The sequence below is a fragment of the Sebastes umbrosus genome, chromosome 18 (assembly GCF_015220745.1).
Source record: "Sebastes umbrosus isolate fSebUmb1 chromosome 18, fSebUmb1.pri, whole genome shotgun sequence".
In the NCBI taxonomy this organism is placed as follows: Eukaryota; Metazoa; Chordata; class Actinopteri; order Perciformes; family Sebastidae; genus Sebastes; species Sebastes umbrosus.
This window is the reverse complement of record NC_051286.1, coordinates 18,519,263-18,545,997: the sequence shown is the minus strand read 5'-3', so window position 1 is coordinate 18,545,997 and position 26,735 is coordinate 18,519,263. Positions and strand designations below refer to the sequence as shown.

At 42.0% G+C, this 26,735-nt stretch overlaps 1 protein-coding gene across 2 annotated transcripts in view; it reads right to left on the bottom strand.

The window, feature by feature from the left end:
• Positions 1-26,735, bottom strand: part of LOC119476717 (MAM domain-containing glycosylphosphatidylinositol anchor protein 2-like) — a 312,808-nt gene that overhangs the window by 71,463 nt on the left and 214,610 nt on the right. For both annotated transcript variants that reach the window (XM_037750166.1, XM_037750167.1), the window contains exons 9-10: positions 11,196-11,287; positions 10,138-10,375 (exon numbers count right to left, since the gene is read on the bottom strand). In XM_037750166.1, coding sequence (XP_037606094.1) covers positions 10,138-10,375; positions 11,196-11,287 — 330 coding nt within the window. The remainder of the gene's footprint in view (positions 1-10,137; positions 10,376-11,195; positions 11,288-26,735) is intronic.

Here is a 26,735-nt window from a genome sequence, read left to right as displayed (position 1 = left end):
TGGGTTATTTACTGATGTATTTTATGTAAGGTATAATGTATAGTGAGCCGGTCATTGTTGTGAAATAAACCCTGACCCTGGTCTTGCATCTTGCATCACCCTGAAGGGGTTTATTTCACAACAATGACCCACTAGCTGCACATTATCCCCCTTATTACACAGCTACTTAGTTAAGAAATCAATAATTTGACACAAACACTGTCCGCCCGAGTCCGACATCAGAACTGTGCCCATAGCAACGGTCTGCTTTAAAGAAATAACAGACCGTAGAACGCTGTGATTTACCAATCAGAATTACCAAAAATAATCGTAGAAAAAAAAACATTAAAATCTCTTAAGTTTGTGTTAACCACAGACCTTATTTAAGGCATCTAACTAAAACATATTGACTTCAAGATGAGGGAACCGGAAGTGCTAAAATGCTAACTCGTTTCTGGGTTTTAGGATGCATTCCTGCAGCACTCTATAGATGCTCCACTATGGTCATCAGCTAGTCGCTAACTTTGTCTGTTTGCCGTTTAGTGCTGGGCAGATGGTGCAGAGGGGGTTTATTAAAGCTTTTTTTCACCAAAACAGCTGCGTGCTTCTTCTGTAAACAATGCAGAGGTGAGAGTGAATCATAACAGTATAGTAGAGGGCCACAAAATCAAAACAATGAGCTGAAAGGTGCTAACACGCTTCATAGATCTGAGAGGAACTGGAGTTGGGTGATGATTACTTGTGATTTAATCTCTATGAGGGACAACGTTTCACATGCATGTAGTCATTTGATCCACTGTTAATATTGATCAAAGCACCTTTAAACAAATTCTACTGTATATGGGAACTACTATACTGATTAATCATTGTATTATGACGGATGAATTATGCCTTCTCAGCCACATGCAAAACCTCCATCAGCTAGTTCAACATTTCTGTATAACTTTCCGGATAAGTAATACATAACCATTAGCATGAGATAATGAACACTGGTCATTCACAGATACGTCTTGGCAATACTGTTTGGCACCAAAGGAGCAGCAAAAATGATCTCGGCAGAGACAATGACAGCAGACACTCATTTCACCCTCATACATTTGCTGATTGGTATTCACACAATGTCTCGACTGAGGCAGCCAGGTGTCAAGAGCTGACATATTTCTTTCCACAGTGTATTTTCTCCACTTTACCGAAGGTTTCCTTGGGTCCAAGCAGTGAAATGGTGAATTGACAGCGGCGGGATAGGAAGGGGAGAAGCATCCATTAGCGAGTGGAGGAGAGGTGTATTCACTGAGTCGCCATCATTACACCTGGCCTCTCCACAGCCCAGATTAGGCAGGCAATTACAGTTGTCTGCCTATTGGGTTTGGCAGCACAAACACTGGCCATCAGCTGCCATTGTCTCTCTCCTGCACCCATCATGGAAACGCAAACAGGCATACATGCACACAGACACTCGCTCGTCTCTCTCTCTCTCTCTCTTGCTTGCTCTGTACCTCATTCTTCCTCCTGCTCGCTCTTTCCGAGTGAACACCCTGCCTCTGTGTGTGAGACTGACCACTGAGATGCTCAGTGTGGCAGAGAGCCCGCCACTGGTCTTCACTGTGCTCTCATTGTGCCAAAGCCATCCAAATGCCAGCGATGCCTGCAGGGCACGCCCGCTGTGTGCGTATGCTTGTATAGTGTGCGCTTACGTGGCTTTATGTCTCTGCGTGTGTGTGTGTGTGTGTGTGTGTGTGTGTAGCCGAGCGCTTCTCTTCCTCGCCCACGGGTAACACCATGCTGTGATCCTGCCTCAGCTCCTCAATGGGATGCTTCTCGTTGTTGTTGTCTGAAAACCGCTGTGTCTAAGCGTGAGTGCGCCTCTGTGTGCTTTGTGGGGGCTAAATTGGGACTGGACCTCCTTGTTTGGCCTCAGCACTAGCGCTGCACATCTCTAGGGCCTCAGCCGGAATGATCCTCCAAGTGTAGAGACTGATTGCCGGAGCCTCTCAGCAGGATCCAGCAGCGCCGCAGCAGGCACGGCGCAATGTGAGCCGACTGCAGAAACGTGAAAATATCTTGGCACTTTGCATTTTCTTACAGCGACAGGAGCCAGAGTGTCGCACACGGACGTCTTTGAGAATAAACAACATTCCCGTTGCCCCCTTTTTCGGGTGGGTGCGGTGACATCACTCCCCCCAATCACCATGGCAACATAGCGCTCTCTACAACTGCAAGTCCTGCAGAGTGTGTGTGTGTGTGTGTGTCTGTATGTGTGAGTGTGTTTAGGCAGCTTGAGGCCAATGAGTCGGTCACAATGTGACTGGACTCTCTGCTCCTCTGAGTCCTGGACCTCTGGGGACACAGAGAGGAGTCCCAAAGGTCCACTGTGGACATGTTTGTCAATCTGTGTGTGTGTGAGAGAGCTCCATCTATAGCCTGAGTTGCTGATGTGTAATAAATGTCCACAGATGTGTTCAAATTGGCATTTATAGACTGCAGTGACCAAACACACTACCAAGTTTTGTGTTTTTGAGCTTTTTTCTATGCCGTTCCCCCGATATCTTCCAACTTACCTTGCGAGCAACCACACAAACTCATGTGGGGGAGTTTCTAGAGCAGCAGGCTTTCAATACCAAAAGCCCTCATGGGTTACATTTTGATTTGTACCCACACTAACACTCTGTTTTTTTTAACATTTACCCAACCAGTCAGAGTGAGAGGAATGCCCACTGCCCAGTTTAGAAACACACAAATACACACCTCCAGTACCACCACTTTTTAGGCTGCTAAGTAGTGAGCAAACTCCCTGGAAGGACCAGAGTTTATGTACATCGCTCAAGGGGCTTCGACAGTAGTTAATGAGGGAGGGAAGAGGCTTTTTCTATTCATGTTTCCCTCCCAGCTTTTCCCAGCTGGACAGGGAGGTGATTTCCCAGATGGCCACCTCCATAAAGCATGACTTCAGGTGCTGCAGTTGAGGCTATACGCAGCTGAACATGGGCATAATGTGCTGAGTTATCTAGTCTTATTCACATATTTTATGGACTTAAGTGGAAGCTGGTCACAGCCTTTATGTACCTACAATTGCCACCACTGCACGTCTGCCATAAATGTACACATTTGTGTTTACAGACAACAGTAACTGTCCTCGCCCAGCAACATCACAGATGTGCAGACATATGCTGCCAGGTGGTTATATGCCTATCCTTCTAGAAGTGGCATGGCCGTGGCATCTAAAGTGTCATATGGCAGATTTCTCAGGACAGTGTCCCAGCTTTGAGACAGCTGTTAGGCCCCTTCATCCCAGTTCACAGCTCACTGGGCCTGTTTCCGGACCTCTATTGGCTTGTTAATCCAATGCTGAGATCTGATGCCATCAGATGTCATTTGTTTTTCAGCCCAGTTCACAGTTCCTACCCTAACTGTGTATCTTAGAGTGATCAGAGACATTTAATCTCAGTTTTTAGGTGTGATTGCACACATACAGTACTTAAGCTTTTCACTTTATTATTCATTTCAATGACCAACTTTTCAATGTATTGGAATTTTATAAGCCATTCCCTCTGTGTTTCAGTTTTATTATTACTGACACATAATTCACCTAACTGACCGTTTGCTAACCTGAACAGTGATCCACTGTGTACAGTGGTGGAATGTAACTAAGTACATTTACTCAAATACTGTACTTAAGTACAGTTTTAAGATACTTGTACTTTACTTGAGTATTTCCAATTGATATTACTTTATACTTCTACTGCACTACATTTTGGAAACCAACAATTTACTACTTTACCCACTACATTTATTTGACAACATTAGTTACTATTCACAGATTTAGATTATTAATATATAATCAACTAATAATGATGCTGTATTATTATAGGTTAAGCTACCCATCAGTATATAAAGTAGTGAAAATTAGCTCCACCCTTACCAGCTACAATATGTGATGAACACATTAATGCATCAATAATTACAATCCAGTGATATCATAAATATGATTCTGAAATGGGATATTCTGCATAATGAGTACTTTTATTTTTGGTACTTTAAGCATATTTTAATGCAAAAACTTCTGTACCTTTACTTAACTAAAATGTTGAATGCAGGACTTTTACTTGTACTAGAGTATTTTTACACTGTGGTATTACTACTTTTACAGAAGTAAAAGATCTGAGTACTTCTTCCACCAGTGACTGTGTAGTATCCAAACTGTGCGGAAGCTGGTCCTGGATGCTATCAGAGTTTAGGCCAACTTTAGCAGCTCTGTCCAGCTCTTTATTTGATTTCGGGCAAGTTTACACTCCAGCAACTATAGCTGAACTCTTGAATGCCCAAGAAACAAACCAACAAAAACAAATCTGCCTCTGATATTGTGAACTGCGTGCGTGACGTGCGAGAATGGAAAGCTTGACAGGCGTAGCAACAGTAACCAAGGGGGCGGGGCTTAGCCAATGGTCGATAGAAAACCAGATAAACTCTTTTCACTTACTTTATCAAACTGAAATTGATCTATACTTGACGTCACTTTTAACAAAGCAAAACGCACACATTCAGCCGACTGGATTTCCTACTGTCCAAATAAAAAAAAAATATTAATGAAAAGCATGAAAGGAAATGGACATTTGACCAACATCAACAAAGAATCACATTCTGTGAAAACGCCACTTGTCCAATCAAAAGCAGCATACAAGTCGTTTCCACCCGCAGTGCCCAAACAGCAGTTGAACCTTCGCACCCTGTAGGTGAGTCAGGACGCAGACCAAGTTTCCCTTTATCGGAGTCAGTGGATTTGCTGCTGAAACAAGCACATCAGCGCGGCCCGCAGCCAGCGGTCTGTCCCCCGTTAGAGTCACATGTGGCGCGGTCGCTGGAATGACGGCAGCTCATGACAAATCAAAGTCGAACAGGCAACAAAAGGAGGAAGCTTCGAGCTTTAGAGGACTCAAATTAATTGTGGAGAGAAAAAAAAAGAGCTGCACTTTCTACTTTGTGTTTATTAAACCAGCTCATTTTTTAATCAACTGAGCACTTAATTGATTTGCTTTATTCATTAACTGCAGTGATTCTTTAGATTGACGGAAACACTGGGTGGTGCCAGAGTTTCAGGTGTGAGCGGGATGCTAATTGAGGGACTCATCATGGAAGGATTTATTTACCCCCGCGAGAAGAGAGAGGTGACTTTCAATCCTAATACTTACTTTGTGATTATCAATCAAGACTGAGGATGAGCTACTGCCGTGTGCTGATGCTACGGCGTGTCAACAGAGACTACTCTCGCCTCAGTGATGTAGTTCTCTTGAACCAAGGCCGTAGAACCCAGAGGGTATCAGCCAACACAGCTTCAAATGTCAATAATTCATCCGCAGTAACTCTACATGTTATTAAAAATGTATCTCTAAGATGGTCCCAATGGTTCCAATCTGAAGCCAAATAACATTTCAGAGCCATAGAATAGCTATAATGATATTATACAACGATAATCCATGACGACACACCCTCTAAACACACATTTAACACGCAAACTAATGAGAGGAATAATCAGCTAGTTCCTGTAAGAAGTTTATGAGATGTTTTATGTTTTACACTAATGCTCGTAACTCTTTGCAGCTGTTCCTGTTTCTCGCGGTTCTCAGTCCTGATAGTATCCAAAGGGGAGGTCTGTGTCCTCGTTTCTAGACCTCGCTCATAAATAAATATTAGCCTCGCGGTCTCCGGGAGCCCCCCCGACCGGAGAAGAAGTTGCTTATTTTATGAGCTTGCCATGATAGTAAATATTAGCGCTGTTATGAAAAGGAAGGGGGGGGGGGGGGGGGATCATGAAGGCTGTTGAAATGTGTGTTCATCAAAAGTTGAAAGAATGGAAGATAATAAATATTCTCTTTTATGAAGACGCGCTGCGGGCCGGGGGTAAATCCCGGTTTGGAATCTGGAACCGGAGCCAACGCTGGAGCTCCAAAGTGTTCAGACGAGAGAGGCTCAGGCGCTTTCCAACCACTTCACCAGCACGAAACCCTGGCAGACCTGCGGCGTAATCTCCCCTAAACGCTTTTATTAAGACTTTTAATTGCGGCTCGGTGCTTTCTCCCTTCAGGAAAAACAGGCAGAGTAACAAAAACAGGGCTTATTCACCCCAAAACAGGCTGCAGGCGAACGGCAAAGCAGAGGCACAAGGCGCTTTTAGTACACAACAGCTATGCTGTGCCGCTCAGTGAAGATTCACGGCATCAGTGTGAGTGAAACAAAACGCCACACATGACAAACGTTCGCCAGGAGAACAGCCCAGTCACAGCCAGGTAAAGCGGCGGGGAATTGTTACCGACAGAAAGCGAAACTCAACGTAATATTTCCTACGACGAGAACAGCTTTATGACAATGCAACACTTTCATAATATTTCATACCCGCACAGCTGAACAGTGAGAGCTTAAAAAGCAATCACATGGATGCCTTAAGGAAACCTTTCATTTCATATGATCACAATAGAGTCAGTCATTTCCTGGGTTATTTCCTCAGTCAGACAGCAGCGTCTTGTTTTTTTCTTTACACATTAAAGGGTCTGTGTTAATGCATTGCCATCGCCCAGGCACTCCAAAAGAAGAGACTGCACTACTTAAAAGATAATGAGGAAACAATCTTGGCAGGTGCGATTGATCCCACTGTTTTATAGCGCAGGGATTATCAAAGGATTATCTAACAATAATTATGCACCCAAGGTTGACGCACTGCTTTCATGTTCACGCTGTGAGTGGCAGCGAGGTGTGTGAGCGATAGAAAAACAAGGCGGTGAGAGGATGTGAGGGTATGCGAGCGCGAAAAATGTGTCTGTCGATGTGTGTGTCAGTAAAAAGGGGAAATAGAGCTCGCTATGAACCCAATCACAAAGTATCACACCACCCAAAAGTCACTTATCAGTACCGAACACACGGCAGTGAATTCAAACGGATATCTCCTGCGTCAGCAGCAACATCAAACCCACGGGAATCCCACCTCATGGAAAATCGGAGAATGTGGGACGAGTGAGCGGGCGAGCAGGAGCCTCCCAATCGTGGCGTCTCTGAGGTCGATTGGGTCACACCCCTCGGTGGAGTCTCCGGGCGGTGATGTAATGCCCGGTGACACTCGAGCATTACCACACTGATTGACCCCACACTGGAGATTACAGATAAAGACCACCATTCCTGTCCCATTATCGCTTTGTCTCTCTAACCACTGTGTTTCACCCTTACTGCAGAGCCTGCAGGAAGTGAGTAGGCACAAAACGTGTTGTTAACTGCACTCAATGTGCTACGTCGCAATCTTCTAACGGTCTCTTTTGTCGCCTGTGAAGCCTTTCCAGGCATCTTTCTTATAAAAATCTGACAGGGAAAGGGTTGACTGATGTTAAAATCTAAAATGATAGATAGGAAAATGGATGTCTGACAGCAGATTTTGTCCTTTGATTATACTTTTAAAGATTGAATGATTCCATTATCTAAGCACCTACGCCTTGCTTTCTTTTCAAACAACCGAGTGTTTAAAGGACACAATGAACAGCTGCTGTTGTAACACTGTTCTTGTCTCTGTGTGGCCACTCAAAATGCCACGATTGGAACCAGAATGATGCAGCTCAGTAAGACAAGGTGGACAGGTTGGTATGTTGTGTTATTAACATGCTGTGTATACAAACGTTAGTCGGAACAAGTGGTGGAAGCAGCCAATTAGATGGAGGACGATGGATGTTTAGTCTCTCTGATTAGTCGGACTGATGGAGTCAGCTGTGGTTCACAGGAATCCAATTGGACACTCATTGTCGGTGCTGTGATACAACTGTGTGCAATAATAACTAGAAATTACAGAAGACAGTGAACATTATTCAGCCATTCATTACTGCAATTTAGTCAGGCAGTGAACAGCGGTCTAAAGAAGACATACAAGCATTCTTATCCTGTGGAGACGGTGACGGTCGGTTCACCCAAATCACACACGCACAAATCTTGCAGATAGTTTTGCCTCTGATTAAGTTTTAATAATTTGAGTTTCTGAGGTCTTTGCACACCAAGTCTGTATTTTTCGTATGAGTTTTTTTTAAATCCGTCATCCGATAAAAAGTGATACACAAAACAATGTCTGTTACGAAAAACTGAATTAATTATGTGGGTGCAATGGACAGCGCTAGTTCAAAACGGGGCTCATGAATGAATGACATTAGCAAGAAGCTATCGTTTAGCTGCCCAGAGCACAATCACTACTGTAATGTTTTATACATCCTTTGTTTTGCGACCATCACCGATTCCAAGATGTTCTGTAATCATCTGTCTGTCTATATTCAACATGTCTGTATTCTTTTATTTCTTTATCGTGAAGTGCTTTGTGCTGAGAGACGAAGTGAATGTTTATTTTACCGTTTTCAATGATGACTTTTGCGCGGACGGAGGCTCTGAGAGGTCAAACAACCCTCTTTTGGCTTTTGACGGATGCGAAAAAAAAGCAGAAAATCAAACCTGTTCTGAAAACTTTAATGACGGACGAAAAGTTTCAGAGTCGGTGTGTGTAAACTTGATTAACGCAATGTGGGGTCATATTTATTTTTAAACGTGCGACAATTTCGGACGAAAAATACGAACTTGGTGTGCAAAGACCTTTATGCTGCCATCCGAATGGTGGTGAAGTTTTGTTTGTGCTACTAAAGCAATAAAACAATTTAATTTGTAAAAATAGACAAATACAAGTCCTTTCCCCCAAAAAAACAAATGTCCTGGTTAGTCTGGATAATCCAAAGACCTCAGTGTCAATTGTTTTTTAAATTGGGAACTATAACATTTAAAAAAACATTAAAATGGTAATTTATTAATTCTGTAAACACCGCAGACAAAACTCAATTCACCGCCATTGTGTTGGGGTGCAGAATTCTCAGCCGCAGAAATATGGGCAGATAAAACCGAAAGTTTCTGCATTGCTTTGTGGTATAAAGAGATAAGTGGGAAAACATGATTTGGGCGAAGTGACCATTCAAAAGAAAATTGTACTTTTCTTACAACCTGGTCTTATTTCACATTATTGCTACCAGTCCTATCTGTTACACACCAACTTAAAGGGGAACTACGCCCATTTTTAAAATTCATACATGTTATTCCTATGGTCTAAGACAGTCCAAAACATAATAGTAAACATGAACAACTCTCTCACAAACCCCAAAACTAGAGTGCTAAAACTCAAACTTGTGATGTCACAGGGTATACAGTGTGGAACTGCTCCATAGACACTGAATGGGGAGAGATGTTCTAGATGACACTGAGAGCAGCCAGGGGAACGTTCTGAGTATATGGGAACATTTTCTGTTTCACAACTGAGAACACTACAATAGAATAAAGCTCATTTGTGTATAAAAAAGAAAAACAAACATCGTGTCGGTCTACAAATTCAGTCTCCCATTCATTGTCTATGGGGCAGCTCCAGACTTTATACCCTATGACATCACAAGTTTCAGACTTACTTCTCTGGTTTCTGGCTTTGAGAGAGAGGAGCTCATGTTCACACATATTGATTGAACTTTCCTAGGTCATGGAAATAACATAGCATGTTGGAATTTTTAATTTAGGTGGTGTTCCCCTTTAATATTCTGAAATCAAGGGGACATGGCAACTCTACTAGAAACATCAGACAGGTTTTAAACATTTTCCAAGTTTAATCATACTATATAAAATACTTACTTAAAGACAAAAACCAAGCTGAAGTTATTTTAACACCTTGTTGTAAACGCTCATTAGATAGCGTATAGTAAGTTTCTTGTTTTACTTTGACCTACTGTACCAAACAAAGTCAGAAAAGCTTGAGTTTTACAATGCAATGGATACAGTGTATTATCCTCAGTTTTTACTTCCAAAGAAATGGTTTAGAGAACCTGACTGGACACGATTAGAGTGGAATGATACCAACACTGATAGGATTGATAGCAACAACTACAAAGATAAGACTTAGATTGTGTTTCCTTTAAAAAGTTGAAGCCTCACAGTCTAGGAAACACTGCCACAGCTTTGACAACTTTGCCACGAGACCATTTCAATCTCACATGATCTTCTGAAGCATTTAACTAAAGTGCAACATATCTGCGTGTGTGTGTGCGTGTGTGTGTGTCGAATGTGTTGCGGGAGGTGTGTAGATGCGTCACTGACACAAAGGGGTGTGAGGCTCACCAGTTGTGGAGGAGATGTTGACGTCGATGCTGATCTCGGGGATGCCTCCTCCCTTCAGCGCCGCCACGCAGGTGTACGTGCCGAAGTCGGTGAACTTGAGGTCTATGATGTCCAGGTTGGTGGTCCCGGGGGAGATGTCGGGGTCTGTCTGGGTGATGACCATACGCTCTGAGCTCCGCAGGGCACGGCCGTTCTTCAGCCAGCTAAACGTCAGCTCCTCCGGTGGGGTCGCCTCCACCTAAAAGGACAATCAGCGCATTGTTATTTGTGTTTCATTGATGAGTAACTTACTGTAACTTGTTGTTATATATGCATTAGGGCTGTCAAAGTTAACACGATAATAGCGCGTTAATGCAAATTGTGTTTTAACGCCACTAATTTCTTTAACTCATTTAAGGAACTTGTGATTTTTAGGTCGCAGCAGGCTCAGTTCAGAAGATACTGGCATTATATGATACTAGAAAACCTAAGGAATCCATTGGTATCATGTCAAGGAGGCAAAGTAACGCTCTAAACTTGTGCTAAATTTTAGCAAGGAAAAACTGGCAAAACCATTTACAAAGGGGTCCCTTGACCTTTAACCTCAAAATATGTGAATGACAATGCGTTCTATGGGTACCCACGAGTCTCCCCTTTACAGACATGCCCACTTTATGATAATCACATGCAGTTTGGGGCAAGTCATAGTCAAGTCAGCACACTGACACACTGACAGCTGTTGTTGCCTGTTGGGCTTTTATGCTAAATGCAGTACCTGTGAGGGTTTCTGGACAATATTTGTCATTGTTTTGTGTTGTTAATTGATTTCTGATAATAAATATATACATACATTTGCATAAAACAAGCAGATTTGCCCACTCCCATGTTGATATGAGTATTAAATACTTGACAAATCTCCCTTTTAAGGTACGTTTTCAACTGATAAAAAAGTGTGATTAATTTGCCATTAATCACGATTAACTATGGACAATCATGCGATTAATCGGGATTAAATATTTGAATCAATTGACAGCCCTAATATGCATATATGTGTGTTTACTCTGTTAGTGCAACTATACCTGACAAGATATCTTGACTTCACGTCCAATCTGGATGTTGTCGTCGTTGTGGTAGGGGTCGGGAGTGATCCAGAAACGCCCCTTCTTCAAAGCTGTGAAGAGATAATCCACTTAATAAGAGTTACATTTGTACAAGTCTGCGACAAGCTGCTGGAACAAACCCTGAAACATTTCCTGTAGGTTATGGCTCTGCTTGTCATATTGATGTGATTTCTGAGATGTAATCCCAAAGACAGGACTTTATGGATTTTTAATATCGATTTTTTTTTACTTTGCTCAATGTCCACACTCGGGTTGTAAATCCTTGTTATGCATCTCCAGCGGATATACTGTAAGCCTGACTGTGTTACCCGCTACCTGCTCTGCATTTGAGCACTTTGTTCAAATGCAGAGAAAGACTGGATTGTGTCACAGCTACCTAACCGATCTGAGCGTAGCATTGTGAGGAAAAACACATTTCTTGCTCATTTAGATGTGTCACTTCAGTACCGGGGGTCGTGGAATCATAACAGTGGTATTAAACTGCGAGTGTAAGAGTAGACATGGATATGACAACTGTAACCGTTCTTCTAAAACAACAACGGCAAGTTTAGCTTTTGATGCCTCAGAAGGGTCAAACAGAGGACTTAACAGACAAAGCAGAATGGTATGTTTGTTTTGAAGACTAAAGCTTTGAATCGACATTAATATTGATAGCTACGGACTGAAGAACCCTACAGCACTCCGGCAGGTTCGCACACACACACTCAGGCAAACACACACACTGTGAAATTGGAGAGAAACCTAACAAAATATCCACCATTTCTAATCCAATTTGGTTTGCAAACTCCATTTTCAAAGCATAGCTTCTCTGAAGAGAAAAAAAGAAGAAGATGATTTCATTATAATGCATGCTGTATTGGTTCCAAACCCCTGCGCCTACTGTTCAATTCATCTCCTCAGCACAAAAAAAAAAGCTGTATGGAAATCACCATGGAAATCTTTTCATCTAGCAATTCCCGAGTGACATTATCATATTCAGTTTGGTAAAGGGAAAACGAAAACAAAACCTGCGTGTCAGATTTAAACACAGGAAATTGAATGTGCAAAACACTGTGATGCCTGCCGAGCTGCACATTGAGGGGAGAGAACGAGTGACACACGCCTCCTTGACATGATCTCCCTTCCTCGCGTTTGAAATCAGCGTCGGCAGCCACGCAATCCTATTTCTGACGCGTGTCAGATACAAATATTACAAATCATGTCAACACGCGGATGCTCGCAAATGCCGCTGTGCGTATGCGTTCATCCTCGCGATGCCATACATTCTTATTCTCCGAGGCGCTGCTGATCAATCCCGCTGTATATGATTCAACGGCGCTGGCATGGAAACTGTGGCAATTAGCATAATATTGTAAGCAGCATATGTCTGTGACCTTTATGGAAGATAATACAAGGCATTACCTGCAACTCACGTTCATGTCCCATCTGGGCTCAGCTCTGCATCACAGTGTACATCTACTACCTACACACCAGGATTCAATTTCTTCACACACTGTAAAAGGTTAATGAGTCAATACGAACTCAGTGGTGGAAGCCATTAAGCGTATCTGTAAGGAAACACAGATTTCCTTCAATCATACATGTCAGAAAGTGAAACGCCCGGAGACAGAGTTGCACTTCTATCTTGACAGTTTGAAAAGGATTTTGCGTCTCAGCAGAGTTGGTAGCTGCTTTTTAAGAAAGCATTATGTCATCCACCAACACACACAAACACACACGTATTTCACAAGACATTGTGCTGTCACAGGTGACAGCGGATAAACATTTGGATTAACTGCTTTCCTCTGTTTGCGTTCCTCCGGCTCAAGTGTATTCTTTTCTCAACTTCAACAACTGTGACACAACTAGGCACCTAACAATCACCGAGCCGGCTTTGCTTTCCTGTAAGGCCAGATTTAATCTTCGTTCGTGAAGTCAGTCTGTCAGACGAATGAACTCGGGTCATTCTCTTCAGTTGCTTATAGTTATTTCTTTCTGTTGTGAATAGCCACACGGGGAGTGTAAACCGCTCAAACGAATTATTGTCAGGAAAAACAATGTTGGTACTGTAAGGCTGAATAAATAGTTTTCCCCATCACTTATGGTCCGTCCTTGACAACAGGTACTGTATTATGGAAGACGGAACCTGCCAAAATAATACATAAATAAATAAATTAATCAATAAATAAATACATATGCCATTAAATGTACCAAAAATAATATTACAAATACATGTAGGCTTTAATTAATTGAGAAAATAGGACATAAATTGATATTTTTGTTTTAATTTGCTACTTTATTTATTTACCTTTGTATTAATTCCCAAATCTATATACTCTTCTATTTATTTCTAACTTTTAAATGTATTTATTTATTTTTTAAATTTATTTTGAATTTATTTTTGAATGTATTTATTCATTATTAAATTGTCAGTGCCAGGAAAGATATTCAACAGAATTCTCCTGGAACGAATAAAGAAAGCTGTGGACCCACTGCTAAGAGACCAGCAAGCAGGCTTTCGGCAGAATAGATCATGCGTGGACCAGATCGCAACTCTCCGCATCATAGTTGAACAGTCATTGGAATGGAATTCTCCGCTATACATCAACTTCATAGACTATGAGAAGGCATTTGACAGCATTGACAGAAGCATCCTCTGGAAACTACTTCGATACCATGGCATTCCAGAAAAAATGGTCAACATAATCAGGAACTCTTACGCAGGGATGACCTGCAGAGTTATCCATGGAGGACAGCTCACCAGAAGCTTCCAAGTGAAGACCGGCGTCAGGCAAGGCTGTCTACTGTCCCCTTTCCTCTTCCTCACGGTTATCGATTGGATAATGAAGACCACAACAGCACAGAGGAGAAACGGGATCCAGTGGACACTCACAACACAGCTAGACGACTTAGACTTTGCTGATGACCTGGCTTTGCTGTCTCACAGCCGACAACAGATGCAAGAAAAGACAACAATACTGGCAGACACATCATCACAAATAGGTCTCAACATCCATAAAGGAAAAAGTAAAGTCCTCAAGGTCAACACAACCAGTGAAGACTCAGTGACCTTGGAGGGAACAGCACTGGAAGAAGTAGAAGCCTTTACATACCTCGGTAGTGTCATCAATAAACAGGGCGGAACGGATGCAGATGTCAGAGCCAGAATCGGCAAGGCAAGGGCTTCATTCATACAACTAAAGAACATCTGGAGCTCCAAAGAAATCAGCCGGCGGACAAAGCTCAGACTCTTCAACTCCAACATTAAACCAATACTCCTCTATGGTTCAGAGACGTGGAGGACAACAAAGACCACAACAACAAAAGTACAAACATTCATAAACAACTGCCTGAGGCGCATCTTAAACATCCACTGGCCGGATACCATCAGTAACAATGATCTTTGGCAAAGAACAGGTCAAAAACCTGTTGAAGAAGAGATCAGGAGAAGGAGATGGGGATGGATTGGCCATACACTCCGGAAACCCGGTAACAGCATCACCAGGCAGGCCCTTAGATGGAACCCACAAGGCAAAAGAAGGAGAGGCCGGCCCAAGAACACCTGGCGCAGGGACCTTGACACGGACATCACACAGAGCGGGCTGACATGGAAACAACTGGAGAGGAAAGCCCAGGACAAAAGACTCTGGCGGACTGTGGTCAACGGCCTATGCTCCACAAAGGAGCGAAAGGCTTTGAATTATTAAATTGTATGCATTTATTTATGTATTTATTTATTTATGCATGATTTTCCCTTTGCATTTTCACCCATTTGTTTCCTCAAATTTATTTCTGTATTCTTTCTTTTTATATTTCTTTATGCATTTCTGCCCCATTATGCAAATGAGGGGGCTGCCATTCAAAGTGCATCATGGGATCAGAGTGCGTAGATTGACTATAGAGGAGTTGATAGATAGGGGAATTAATAAAAAGGTAAATAACGAAAGATGCAAATTAAAACAGAAATATAAATTTATGTCACAATTTATCAATTAATTAATACGTTTAATATTGTTTGGTACATTTAATGGCATATTTATTAATTTATCGATTAATTTATTTATTCATTTTGGATTTTGGCAGGTTCCGTCCTCCATACTGTATACGTCTGTACAGTAAATGGTGTATTTGATGCCTCCTTACACAATCCCCTAATACAGTGCTTTATTGGGTTAAAGTGACTACTGCATATATCAGTGATCGGTTGGCTTACTCTGAGAAGAAACTGGTCAGCAGCTTCAAACAATCTCCAGATATTTAGCTGTAGAGTCTCAAGAAAGATAAACTGAGACAAGAAACATGATGTTTCTGCTGGTGGCTCAACCACCGTCTTTCTAAAGTCAGCAAATAATATTTGCAATTCTGTTTCATATTTGTTTTGTTGCTGACAGTTTTAGTTCTTTGGGATACATTTTTATTCGCCTAAATTGAATTTAAAATCAACTTGTACATTCAGAATGACATTTACATAATCTCAATAGAATAATCTTTCTACTTCTGCATAATGTGTTTAACACATCCCCCCTTTCCTTTGTGTTTACTGTCAAACACATTGTCTGCGTCACCTCTTTTATGAGAGTATCAACGGAAGTTATCCCAATGTACGTCAGCTGGTGCAAATTAACCTCAGAAAAGTCAGAGCCTCTCATTGCTCACCTTTCTGAATAACTGTGCATCATTTAACTGTTTAACATTTCAAATTGAAAGAACATGAATAAATATATGGACCTTTACATTGTAACCGTTGCTGAATAGATGGGCCAGCTTTCAGGGCCGCACGCTCTAAGAGATGTAAAGAATCTTTGCTGCTGGCATTTGTGGGACTGGTTGGCTTTTCATAGGAAAGGCTGGTGTTGACTGATCTGGAAAAATAATCAAAATGGAACTAAAACATAAAATTGACAGAAATAAAATATAATATTCATAGCTATGTTTTCATTAGTGTATAATCACCGGAAACTAAGAATCGTGTTTTCGTTACCTTAGGATGAGCCGTAGATATCTACATAGGGAGCGGGTCCTCTTCACAGAGTCCACCATGTTGCTCAAACCAAACACTGGCTCTAGAGAGAGTCTTTCTCGTTTTTGCGTTACCTGAAGGCCGTTCTAGTTCTCCGACATGCTTGTGAAACTGCGATAACGAGCTGCAGAGTGCTCCTAAAGTAGTGTTATTATGGTATGCCTGCTCCACTCAACTGGCCGTTCAAGTGGTGATGTACCCTATCGTGGAATGTGCATGATTGGTCCCTGTTTTTCTGCTTGCCGTTTCAAAAAGGAAAAACAACATGGCGGCCTGCTCGTAAACTTTCTGATATTCCGTCCAAATAATCCACCAATATCTACTTCTGAAAACATTTTAAGCGAGTAATGGGCTATGCCACGGCTGAATCTCGTTTCATTTCAGAACTAAATCGCCTAGTTTGACAGCTTGGTCCAAGTTTCGTGAGCCGGACACGTCGCGCTTTACAGGCTCATTTGCATGAAGTTTTTTCCAAGCAACGGTCAATGAGGAAACCCTTGGTCAACCAATCGTGTAACTTCGTCACTCACTCAGTGATAGACTTTTGCGTTTGTAGGGCTGGCCCTCGGCGGTCCAGCCAAAAATCTGTTCATTTTTCCATCACTTAGTCCAGCTACTGAGGGCATAATGAGAAAGTCGACAAAACTTATTATAATGTACCTCTGCTTGTATAGTTAAGGTATATATATTGACTTATCTAATATAAAGCCTGTGGCCAGAAACGTAGGAGTGATTTTGACAGTGACCTGACTTTGGAGGAGCAGGTAAACAGAGTTGTGCAGTCCTGCTTCCTTCAACTCTGAAAGGTATCATTTTTAACTCATGCTGATTTATATAATCTTGTCTAGTCTATTGCAACTGTCTCTTTTTAAAGCACTGAAAGGCCTAGCCCATAGCTATACTGCTGACCTTTTAACTCTTTACGAGCTGCAACGTAGCCTTAGATCCTCAGGCCCTGTTGGTTGGTCTACGGGCCAGGATCAAGACTAAAGGTGACTGCACTTTCTCTATTAAGGCCCCTGTACTTTGGAACGAACTACCTGAGGAGAATAGACTAACAAAATCAGATTAATCTTTTAAATTCCTTCTAAAAACACACTTTTATAAACAGGCTTTTATGTGAATCACTCTCTTTGCACTGTCGTTTGGGAGTTCGGAATCACTGAAGGGTCTTGGTTTTTCCTGCATTTCTCTTGTATAACCCATTACTCCTCTTCTTTTTTAATAATTTTCCAGCACACAGTTGTAATTAAAGTTTTGATCTGTTCTTAATTGTAACTCTGTTTGTTAATGTGTTTATTTGTATCAGTTTACCTCATATATTACCCTTTATTTCTATTTCTTGGGGGTTTTATCGTATATATTTTTGAAAATTTATTTGAACCTTTATTTAACTAGGTAGTTCCTTGAGATTAAAATCTCTTTTTCGAGAGAGACCTGGCTAAGATAGCACACCATTACAATATTACAAAAATTATAAAATAAAGCATGTCAAAAACAGACTTAAACTTAGAAAAGTTGCTGTTCAAAAAAAGTAATTATTATACATGTGTCGAGGTCCATGCTCAGTAAACTAGTCAATTATCATATTCTCCATCTACTTGGATATATATGATCAAAAGGTTCTAGACTCACCGTTGACATACGGGAAGAACAGATTATAGTCCACACTGACCTGGCTGCTCATGCTCCACTTTTTTAAAGATTTAGGTTTTTGAGAGGTCATTTGCGGAAAATTACGGTACAGACTTAGTGAGACTTGTGTACACATTTGTAAATCAACTGCTTCCATCACTTGCCTGCATATTTAGATGCCACAACCCACAGACTGTATATAAGAAGTGGACATAGTCACCGTGACGTCTCCCATTGGTTTGTGGACTGCTGTTTTCGAAGCCTTGATTTCCTCATTTTTGCCATCGCCATCTTAGTGTTTTGCAACCAGAAGCGACACAAGAGGGTGGAGCTAAGCACAACCGAACGCTGAATAAGACATTTTCAGACAACCAAAAAGGTTATAATTAACTTTCATGAACTGAAAACACACTGTTGACTTGAACACAGACTTGAAACTAGCGATTGAGACCATAAACTCATGTTTACAATGTTTACTGAGGTAATAAATCAAGTGAGAAGTAGGCTCATTTTCTCATAGACTTCTATACAGACAGACTTCTTTTTGCAACCAGAGGAGTCGCCCCCTGCTGGCTATTAGAAAAAATGCAAGTTTAAGGCACTTCTGCATTGGCTTCACTTCTCGGACCCGGAGGTAGCCCACTGCCACAACCACTGATCTTGCCTATTCGTTAAACCGAGAGTAGTGTCTGATTAAATTTCAATGGTCTTTTTTCCACTCCCTACTTTTCCCACACTTCCCCTCGCCTCAGCCTCCTCTTGTTTCCGCACAGACCTGCAGTGCACGTTGGAATGGCCAGTGCTGCATATGCGCGCTCATGCATATTTCAGAATTGCCCCCCTCCCCCCGCTTCCTTCACATTCAAACCTCCTGTCCTGCAATTTTATCTGACCATAAATATTGAATAGTAAGTAGGCATTCCTGTAAATCGACTACATTTGTGTACAACAGAGATAAGTGGGCATTACTTCACCTGGTTGTAGTAAATATTGCTGGACAGCTGCAGTGACTAAAATGGTGCCTGTTCTCTTATGCATGGGAGGGAATCTAAAACTAGAGCTTTCTTAAAAGGGACTCTGGTGAGTGTGTGAGGTGAGAAGAGCAGAGTTGGGAGACTTTATCGGGTGATGGCACACTGTCACTCTTCCGTCCCCATTTCTGATTCACGGCAAAGGTCACATGCATCTTTAACGATGGCTCCGCTCGGAGACAGAGCTTTCCAATTTGCTCTGGAGGTAAACGGTGTCTCCGACTATTGTTTCCACAATTTACACAACATCATTAATAACTTACAAGAGTATGTGCCTACGCAGTAGGAGTTAGTGAGTCTGTAAGTACATAAGTATGTCAAACTGTATGTAGGGTAGACATAATATCGTGCACATCTGTGCAAAGCAATATCTGTCTTCATTAGCGGATTTTCTCAGTTGTTATGGCGATGGGTCTGTTGAGCTCTGATCCATCTCCATGACAACTGAGTAGGGGTGTGTATCTCTCCCTCTCCCTCTCCCTGGAGTCCACACAAAACTTTGTAATGATACAATACCGTGTTATAAAGATCATCTTTACTGTTTGCACTGTATGTTAAATATTAAAGGCTCGCAGCGGGATTCATTTATGACACACCACGACTTATTAATAAGGCCAGTGTAGTGGCAGCTCCTTCATTAGGTGCAAACGAAAGCAAGAAATCAACAGCAGAATAAGCAAAATTTTAAACACACATCATCTCAGGCACCAGTGTAGAAAAACCCCAGCGTTATTTTTAAAAAACATTGCCAGTATCACAGGCGCTGGGGCACAAAACACAAGTCAAACCTACGCATAAACAAATTCCACATGAATTATTGATGAATTTTGGAAGCTGGTTTCCTTTTATCATCGTCAGAGCTTCCTGTCATTGAACCCCTGACTGTGGCAACATGCCAAGGAGTAAAACATCCACTATGGAGCCACTTAGGAGCTACTTTCTTCACGGCGATATCAAGAGAAGAGATGGGAGGCTCTGCTTGTGCTTACAGTACATTTGCATTTCAAGTCTCCCGTGTCCCATTTCGCTTGAGAGAGTGCACAGGGTTCAACGGTGATCCAGTGGATATTCAAGGCATTCTTTTGGATCATTACCGAACAAATTACAGTGCTTCTGTGTTCCTTGTTTTGTATTACCGCAAAGTGAAGTGCCTTTCCCCGCAGCGAGCCTGTATGATTCTCCATAGCTTTAATAGCCTGTGGGAATAATGGGTGGCCTGAACATGAAAAGCGCAGATAATCACACAAAGAGAAAAGCCCCGGTTGAGGCCTTCTTCTACAGAGAGCTCATGTCACACGCCGGGATTACAATACCACCTCAGGGGAGCTTCTTAGCAGGGCAAAAGTACACACCGCACTGACATACTGATTATGACATGCACGTATGTAGGGACAAGACAATTATGCGCACACACAAATGCAGCACGAAAAAAGATGTTTGAATGTGTGTCTCTCTCCAGTGCACTCTCCCCGCCTTTGTCTGGTAGCGAAGAAAAACGTGTCTCACTCTGAATCATTATCCTCCCGTCTACCCGTCACTTCATCTCATTTTTTTCCCCCCCAGTCACTCCTGTCTGTCCGTCTCTCAGCAGGCATCACACTGTGCTTTCCATTCACTCTTGCAGAGAATATCACCATGTGGAGCTGAACTCATCTCTCGGAGCCAGATGGATGTCTCTCTAACTGCCACTCTCCTCTCATGCGCTCAAGGTTAAAACACAAAAAAGGACAACGGGCGTTAGCATGGCTCGAAACACAAAGGCGTTCACACAAAACGCACATTCGTACCGCCATGCGAACACCTTTTTATTTTCCTATTATCACTCCACGCGTCTTCGCATTAGCGACCGACACGTTCCCACCATGCATCAGCACCTTCGCAATATCACGGCCACTCACACATGTCCATTCTTTAGCAGGGAAAAGAGTCCTAATTGCTACTCTCGACCTTCAGGCTGACTTCTGGCTTTAATTTATGTCAAAAACGATTCGCATGCACCGAATGCACAAACAAAACAGGCACGTGCACATGTACAGGCACACATACAAATACACACAGGCGGTCCTCGGGGCTGTAGCCCAAGAGACTGGCCTGCCGGTGCCAGTTCTGGCCATCCAGCCATTAAATCTGGCATTCATGAATGGAAATGTATTCAGCTTTCGACCAGAATTTATTCCAAAGCAAATTTGATAAGGGTCATTCACATGTTGATTCACATGCTGACAGCCGGGTTTTTACAAGGCACATCATGATTGTTTTCTCGCCATCCAAACAGTCTAAATATAAACAGCGGGGAGCACACACTGGAAAAAGATTGCATTTTTGCTTTCTCTATAAATAACAGCAAGCTTCCAATCAGAGTTCCAAAAGTGTGGATGGTAGCTACGTATGTGTGTGTTTGACTTTGTGTTTATGCTCGATTGTGTGTGTGTGGGTGTGCGGAATTAGTTGTGTCTACGTTTTGCAGGTCGGAATGATGGATGTCTCGGGTGTAAGCGTTTCATACCTGAATTTGTCAGGAACCCCCCGGAGGAATTGTTGAGAAAATCCGACGACAACACAGCTGCGTTTGATTTTGAATCTTTGATAGCTACAGCAGCGCTCATTTTTCCACATCACACGGAGGGGAAACACATTGCTTAGCGAAAAAAGACGGGAGACACATGCACAGAGTCTGTGTGCGGGGAGACATGAACACAGAAATGCCAGGCCAGCTGCCCATTTCAACAACACCATGTACGGACAGTCCTGTCTCAATTCACCAACTCTCCGTTTGAGAGCTGCCTACTCATATTTGAGCAACAGAAGAAAAGGAAGAAACAACCAGAGCAGAGTGTATTTGCATTGTCGCGGCAGATATATGACAAACTGGTGTGTTTGTGGAGGACACAGTGGACTGAAGTGGCCGGTCGAGGCAGGGTATTGACCTGCATTTGAAGACGTGTTGCGCGGACTCTTAATCCATAAAAAGGATCTTGTCAGCAGGGCGATGTGATGCCAGTAGCCTGCTGGGCCGGCTGTGGAGATGGCCAAGCCCTGGAAGGCAGTCTGGCTGGTGGGACAGTATGGCCAGAGAAGCTACCATCTGCTGGGGAGAGATGTGTGTTTTCACACAGACAGCCCCCTTTGGCAACAGCAGTTTGAGAGGGCTCATCAAGGACTGGAGCGGAGGGCGAACAAGCTGAGATAGGCAACGTCGAGGCCACAGGGTGACCCTGCGAAATTAAGTCAGCGTAGCAGAACCAAATCAATTGGTATTTCATGTACACAGGCAGATACGACCGTGCATATCAACACAGACACACACACCCGAAGACAGATATTTCTGAATTTCCTCCTTGTAATTCCAAACATTTCAGCCTTAACTCTTCACGGTCACACGTACAACCTCAGCAATTAGCCGAGCATTTTTGATTTCGATCGGTTTTGTAGCCTACAGTCGAGATGTTCGGAAAATTAAATTCAACAGGCATAGAAATATTATGTAAAAAATGTATTAGCAAGCACACAGACCGTATTCTCTCTTTCTGTTGCCTCTCTTTCTTGCACACACATGTACACACACACACACACACACACACACACACACACACTGACAAAGAGCAACTAAAGGTCTGCTTGTGCTCTAGCCTCGAGTCTGGCTTATCCTCTTTCAATTCTCCTTTTTTCTCCTCACTTCAAAGTATCACGTCAGTAAAAAAGTTGCCAGTGGAGCGACTGTACTGTATGTTTCGTCAAACACAATTAAAAGAAATATGCAAATTTCATGTGCAAATAAGACAATAATTACCATTGAAAATCAATCCAACATGTGGGACTTACAGGAGAGTAAAGCACGATGGGTTTTCTTAATTCCTACATGGTTAGATTATAATTTAGTAATGATGGAACGGCGTTAGGGGGGAGATACAGTCAATGCAAGTGCCACGACTACAATCATGGTAGTTATTGTATATACCTGTAAGTGTTTCCTATATAATTTCATGTCTAATTTCCATTCATGCATGATTGATTTACTAAACGGAAGGTGAGTAAAGAAAAGAAGACAGGTTTAAATCCATTCTGGGCACTACAACCTCACCGCATCCACTCCGCCTTCATCTGTGCTTTCACTTGGTGGGTTTGCCATCTCAAACCAGTTAATGGGGACTGGAGGTGCACTGGTGTTGACTCACCAAGTCCATCACCCGGCCCGATATATCGGCTGATATGATCTTATCACAGATTTATTGGTAGGACTGTATATGTCAGCCCATTCGTAACAAGACATTTCAGTACAGAAATGTCAGGGTTTTTTTTCGGGGTAAATCGTCTGTCAACTAAAGAGGATTGACAAGTTAATTATTTAACTGTCAAATGTATCACTCGGTACATATTGTTGTCATAATTCTTAAAACAAATCCCCGGTCAGAATCAAGTATATGGCTGGACCGTGTATGGTCAGTCTGTGAATTTGTGGCTTGATTGTTATACTAATAGTCAGTGGTCATGACTGTGATGTTAAATCCAGCGGTACACGTCCACCAGGTCCGTTGAGGACACTATAGGGGACGCGCTGCTCCACTCAACTGGCCGTTCAAGTGGTGATGTTCCCTATCGTGGAATGCACATGATTGATGCCTGGTTTTCTGCTTGCCGTTTCAGGCAGGACACAACATGGCGGCCTGCTCGTAAACTTTCTGTTATTCCGTCTAAACGATCCACCAGAGTCTACTTCTGAAAACATTTTAGGTGAGAAATAGGCTACGCCACGGTGAAATCTTTGAGCTTGAATCATTTTAGAACTAGATCGCCAAGTTTGAAAGCTTGGTCCAAGTTTCGTGAGCCGGACGCGTCGCGCTGGACGGGCTCATTTGCATAAAGGACTGTTCCCGCCTTTTAATTTTGAAAGAGCAACAGCCAATGAGGAAACTCCAAAACTCGGCCGACCAATCGTGTAACTTCATCATCAGTAGGTTTGTGTTTGTAGGTCTGGCCCTCCGTGGTCCAGCCAAAAACAACAACAACAACAACTAAACTTGAATAATGTGTTTATAAAAAAAAAGAAAAAAGAAAAATAATATTGGGAGATACAGTACATCCATATTCAACTCTCAAATATCAATACCTGCCTAAAAAAATCCAGTATCAGTCATGCTAAACCCACTACCCATAAACGGAAGTACTCGTCGGAGAATGCAGCTTTATTATGAAATATTAGTTTGGTCATGCTCATAAATCTTTACATTGTCTTGTTTTGGTGATCAAAATTACCAGAACATGGGCAGAAGTTCAAGTCAAAGAAGAAAAACACCCAATTTTCTCAGAAATTCAAAGATCTAACAGTATCCATGGTGATGGAAATTTCCTGCTCCAGGTGGAAATTAAGAACACCTACATCCCACCCACGAAGCCCCCTTAATATGGAAAGACGCTGTAAGCTTGTTTTCATGCATTGTGACAATCATTAAGGAGGGATCAGTTTGAGAAAGTGCCACAAACATGTTGCAAAAGCACGAACAAACAATGGAGAAAACTGTTCTAAAAAAGGGTGTATCATGACTATTCATGCTGACATATTGCCACCTTGAGTATGTCAGGTATAGAGAGAGAGAGCTGTGTGTCTCTATTATTTCACTGCACCTTTCATGGCTGCTGCACTGGTTAAGTTATTAAGAAACCAATCAAATCCATGATATAATTCTATGAACAATGTAGTCTATTAATATACGGTCCCACCCTCCTCATCTGGTGCATGTTGATCCCAAAATTGCATTTTCGTCGGTGACAGCTCATCAGACTCAGGAGAGCGATCCCGACGCCACGGCGCGATGTGTGACAACGTTCCTGACTGCTTTTCATCAGTCGGTCCCAGAATTAGAATAAAAACAATACTGCTGTTGGCTTTTAGAGCTTACACAGGATCCATAGCGCTTGGTTCGAAATTCATTTTGACATAAGTGATGTTTTGTTGGACTTCAGAGTGTTTCCCATCAAACGGTGATGTCGCTTCAGTTAGTCTTCTTTTCTAATTTATTTTGATAATCAATACCTCTCATTGTCCAAGCTAACTTGACATGTCATTTAAGTATGTAGATCCCAAATTTGCACTCAGTGACGGTTCGTTAGGCTCAGAACGTAGCTTTTGAGTTGATTAGACGTCATTTATACAGCAGCATGAAGTTCTATAACTATTGATCTGCACTGACAAGAGCGGGCGGCTGTTCATCAATCTCATGAGAATGTTCCCAATTTATTTTCTGTTTTTATCGATCCTTAATTTGCTTTGTCACATATTGATTAACCATGTCATTTAAGCGTCTCTCCAATTAGTATTAAGACTGCCTAGATTTCTTTGGTTTAGTTTGTTTTTGCTCCAAACTGATTTACTCAGGACAGAATTAGATGTCAGTTGTTAAAGGAATAGTTTGGGTGTTTTGAAGTGGGGTTGTATGAGGTACTTATCCATAGTAGGTGTATTACTTACAGTAGATGACGGTCGGTACGCCCCCAGCATCGAGAAACAGACTTAAGTACCGACACCGGAGCAAAGCAATACAGTGCTGTGGACGGGGCTGGCAGCAAAACATATTTTTGTTACCTAAAATAAAGGCTAACCTAAAAAAAGTATATCCGTTTAAGTGTACGCTATATTTAGAATATTTTCCGATGGCAAACTGAAGTGAAATTGAAACGTATCTATACTGTTTTTGTCATCTGAGCCTGCTGGCTTTGGAGAGAGCATAGATAAGTTTCACTTTTAGTTCAGTTCCCCGTCAGAAAGAGCTGTCTGATGGAAAGATAAAGAGGTGAAAATATTCTAAATATAGTGTACACTTAAACTGATATAATTTCTTTTGGTGAGCATTTCTTTTAGGTGACTAAAATATATTTTTCTGTCGTCCCCTTTCACAGCACTGTGAAACACACACTTGCTTTGCTCCGGTGTCGGTACTCCTTTCTGCTTCATCAAGCTGGAGGCACGACGACAGTCATCTACTGTAGGTATAATACACCTACTATGTACCTCATACAACCCCACTTCAAAACACCCAAACCATCCCTTTAATCTATTTAGCCCCCTCCCCTGTCTGATTACCTTTTATTTAAACATCTACAGTAAATTATAGTCGCACAGACGTCAGTGATGGCTTCTAGGCTTTAGGGGAATATACAAGGCTACTGATCAATGTTCATGTCTCCAGAATGGGTGTTCATCAATGTCTGTCTTTTGCAATAAGGATATGATGTATCCTGTACGCAGAAACTTAACAAATATAGCCTTACTAGAGGTGGGAGTCACTAGAGGCCCCACGATACTTAAATCACAATACAATCATATTGTGATCTTAAACATTTTGCGATATGCCGAGTGTTGTGATAAGATATATTGCGATTTCTTACCTTTTTTCAACTGCAAATTAAGCAGTTTATCAACATTTGTTTTATCTGATGAGATGCAGTTTTCACTCTGTTCATCTCAGAGTTTTCATCCACATATCTTGAGGTCAGAGGTCACAGGTCTCCTTTGAAAAGGGCCATGCAAGTTTTTCCTCGCCAAAATGTAGCGTAAAGTTGGAGCATTATTGCCGACAAGCTAATATAACATGACTGGGCTATTCCTTAAGTATTCTAGTATTCATCTGATACTGGTATGTTTACTCTATCTTTACGGCTGAGCCCGCTACAACCTGTGAAAGACATAAAAACGGCTGGATTGTTAAGAGGATAATAGTTTATATAATAAAAGATAAATACTTGACGTCCGTGTATCGATACAATATTGCCACGCCAAATATCGCAATACTATGCTATATTGATTTTTTCCCACCCTTACACATATGATTTTTTTTA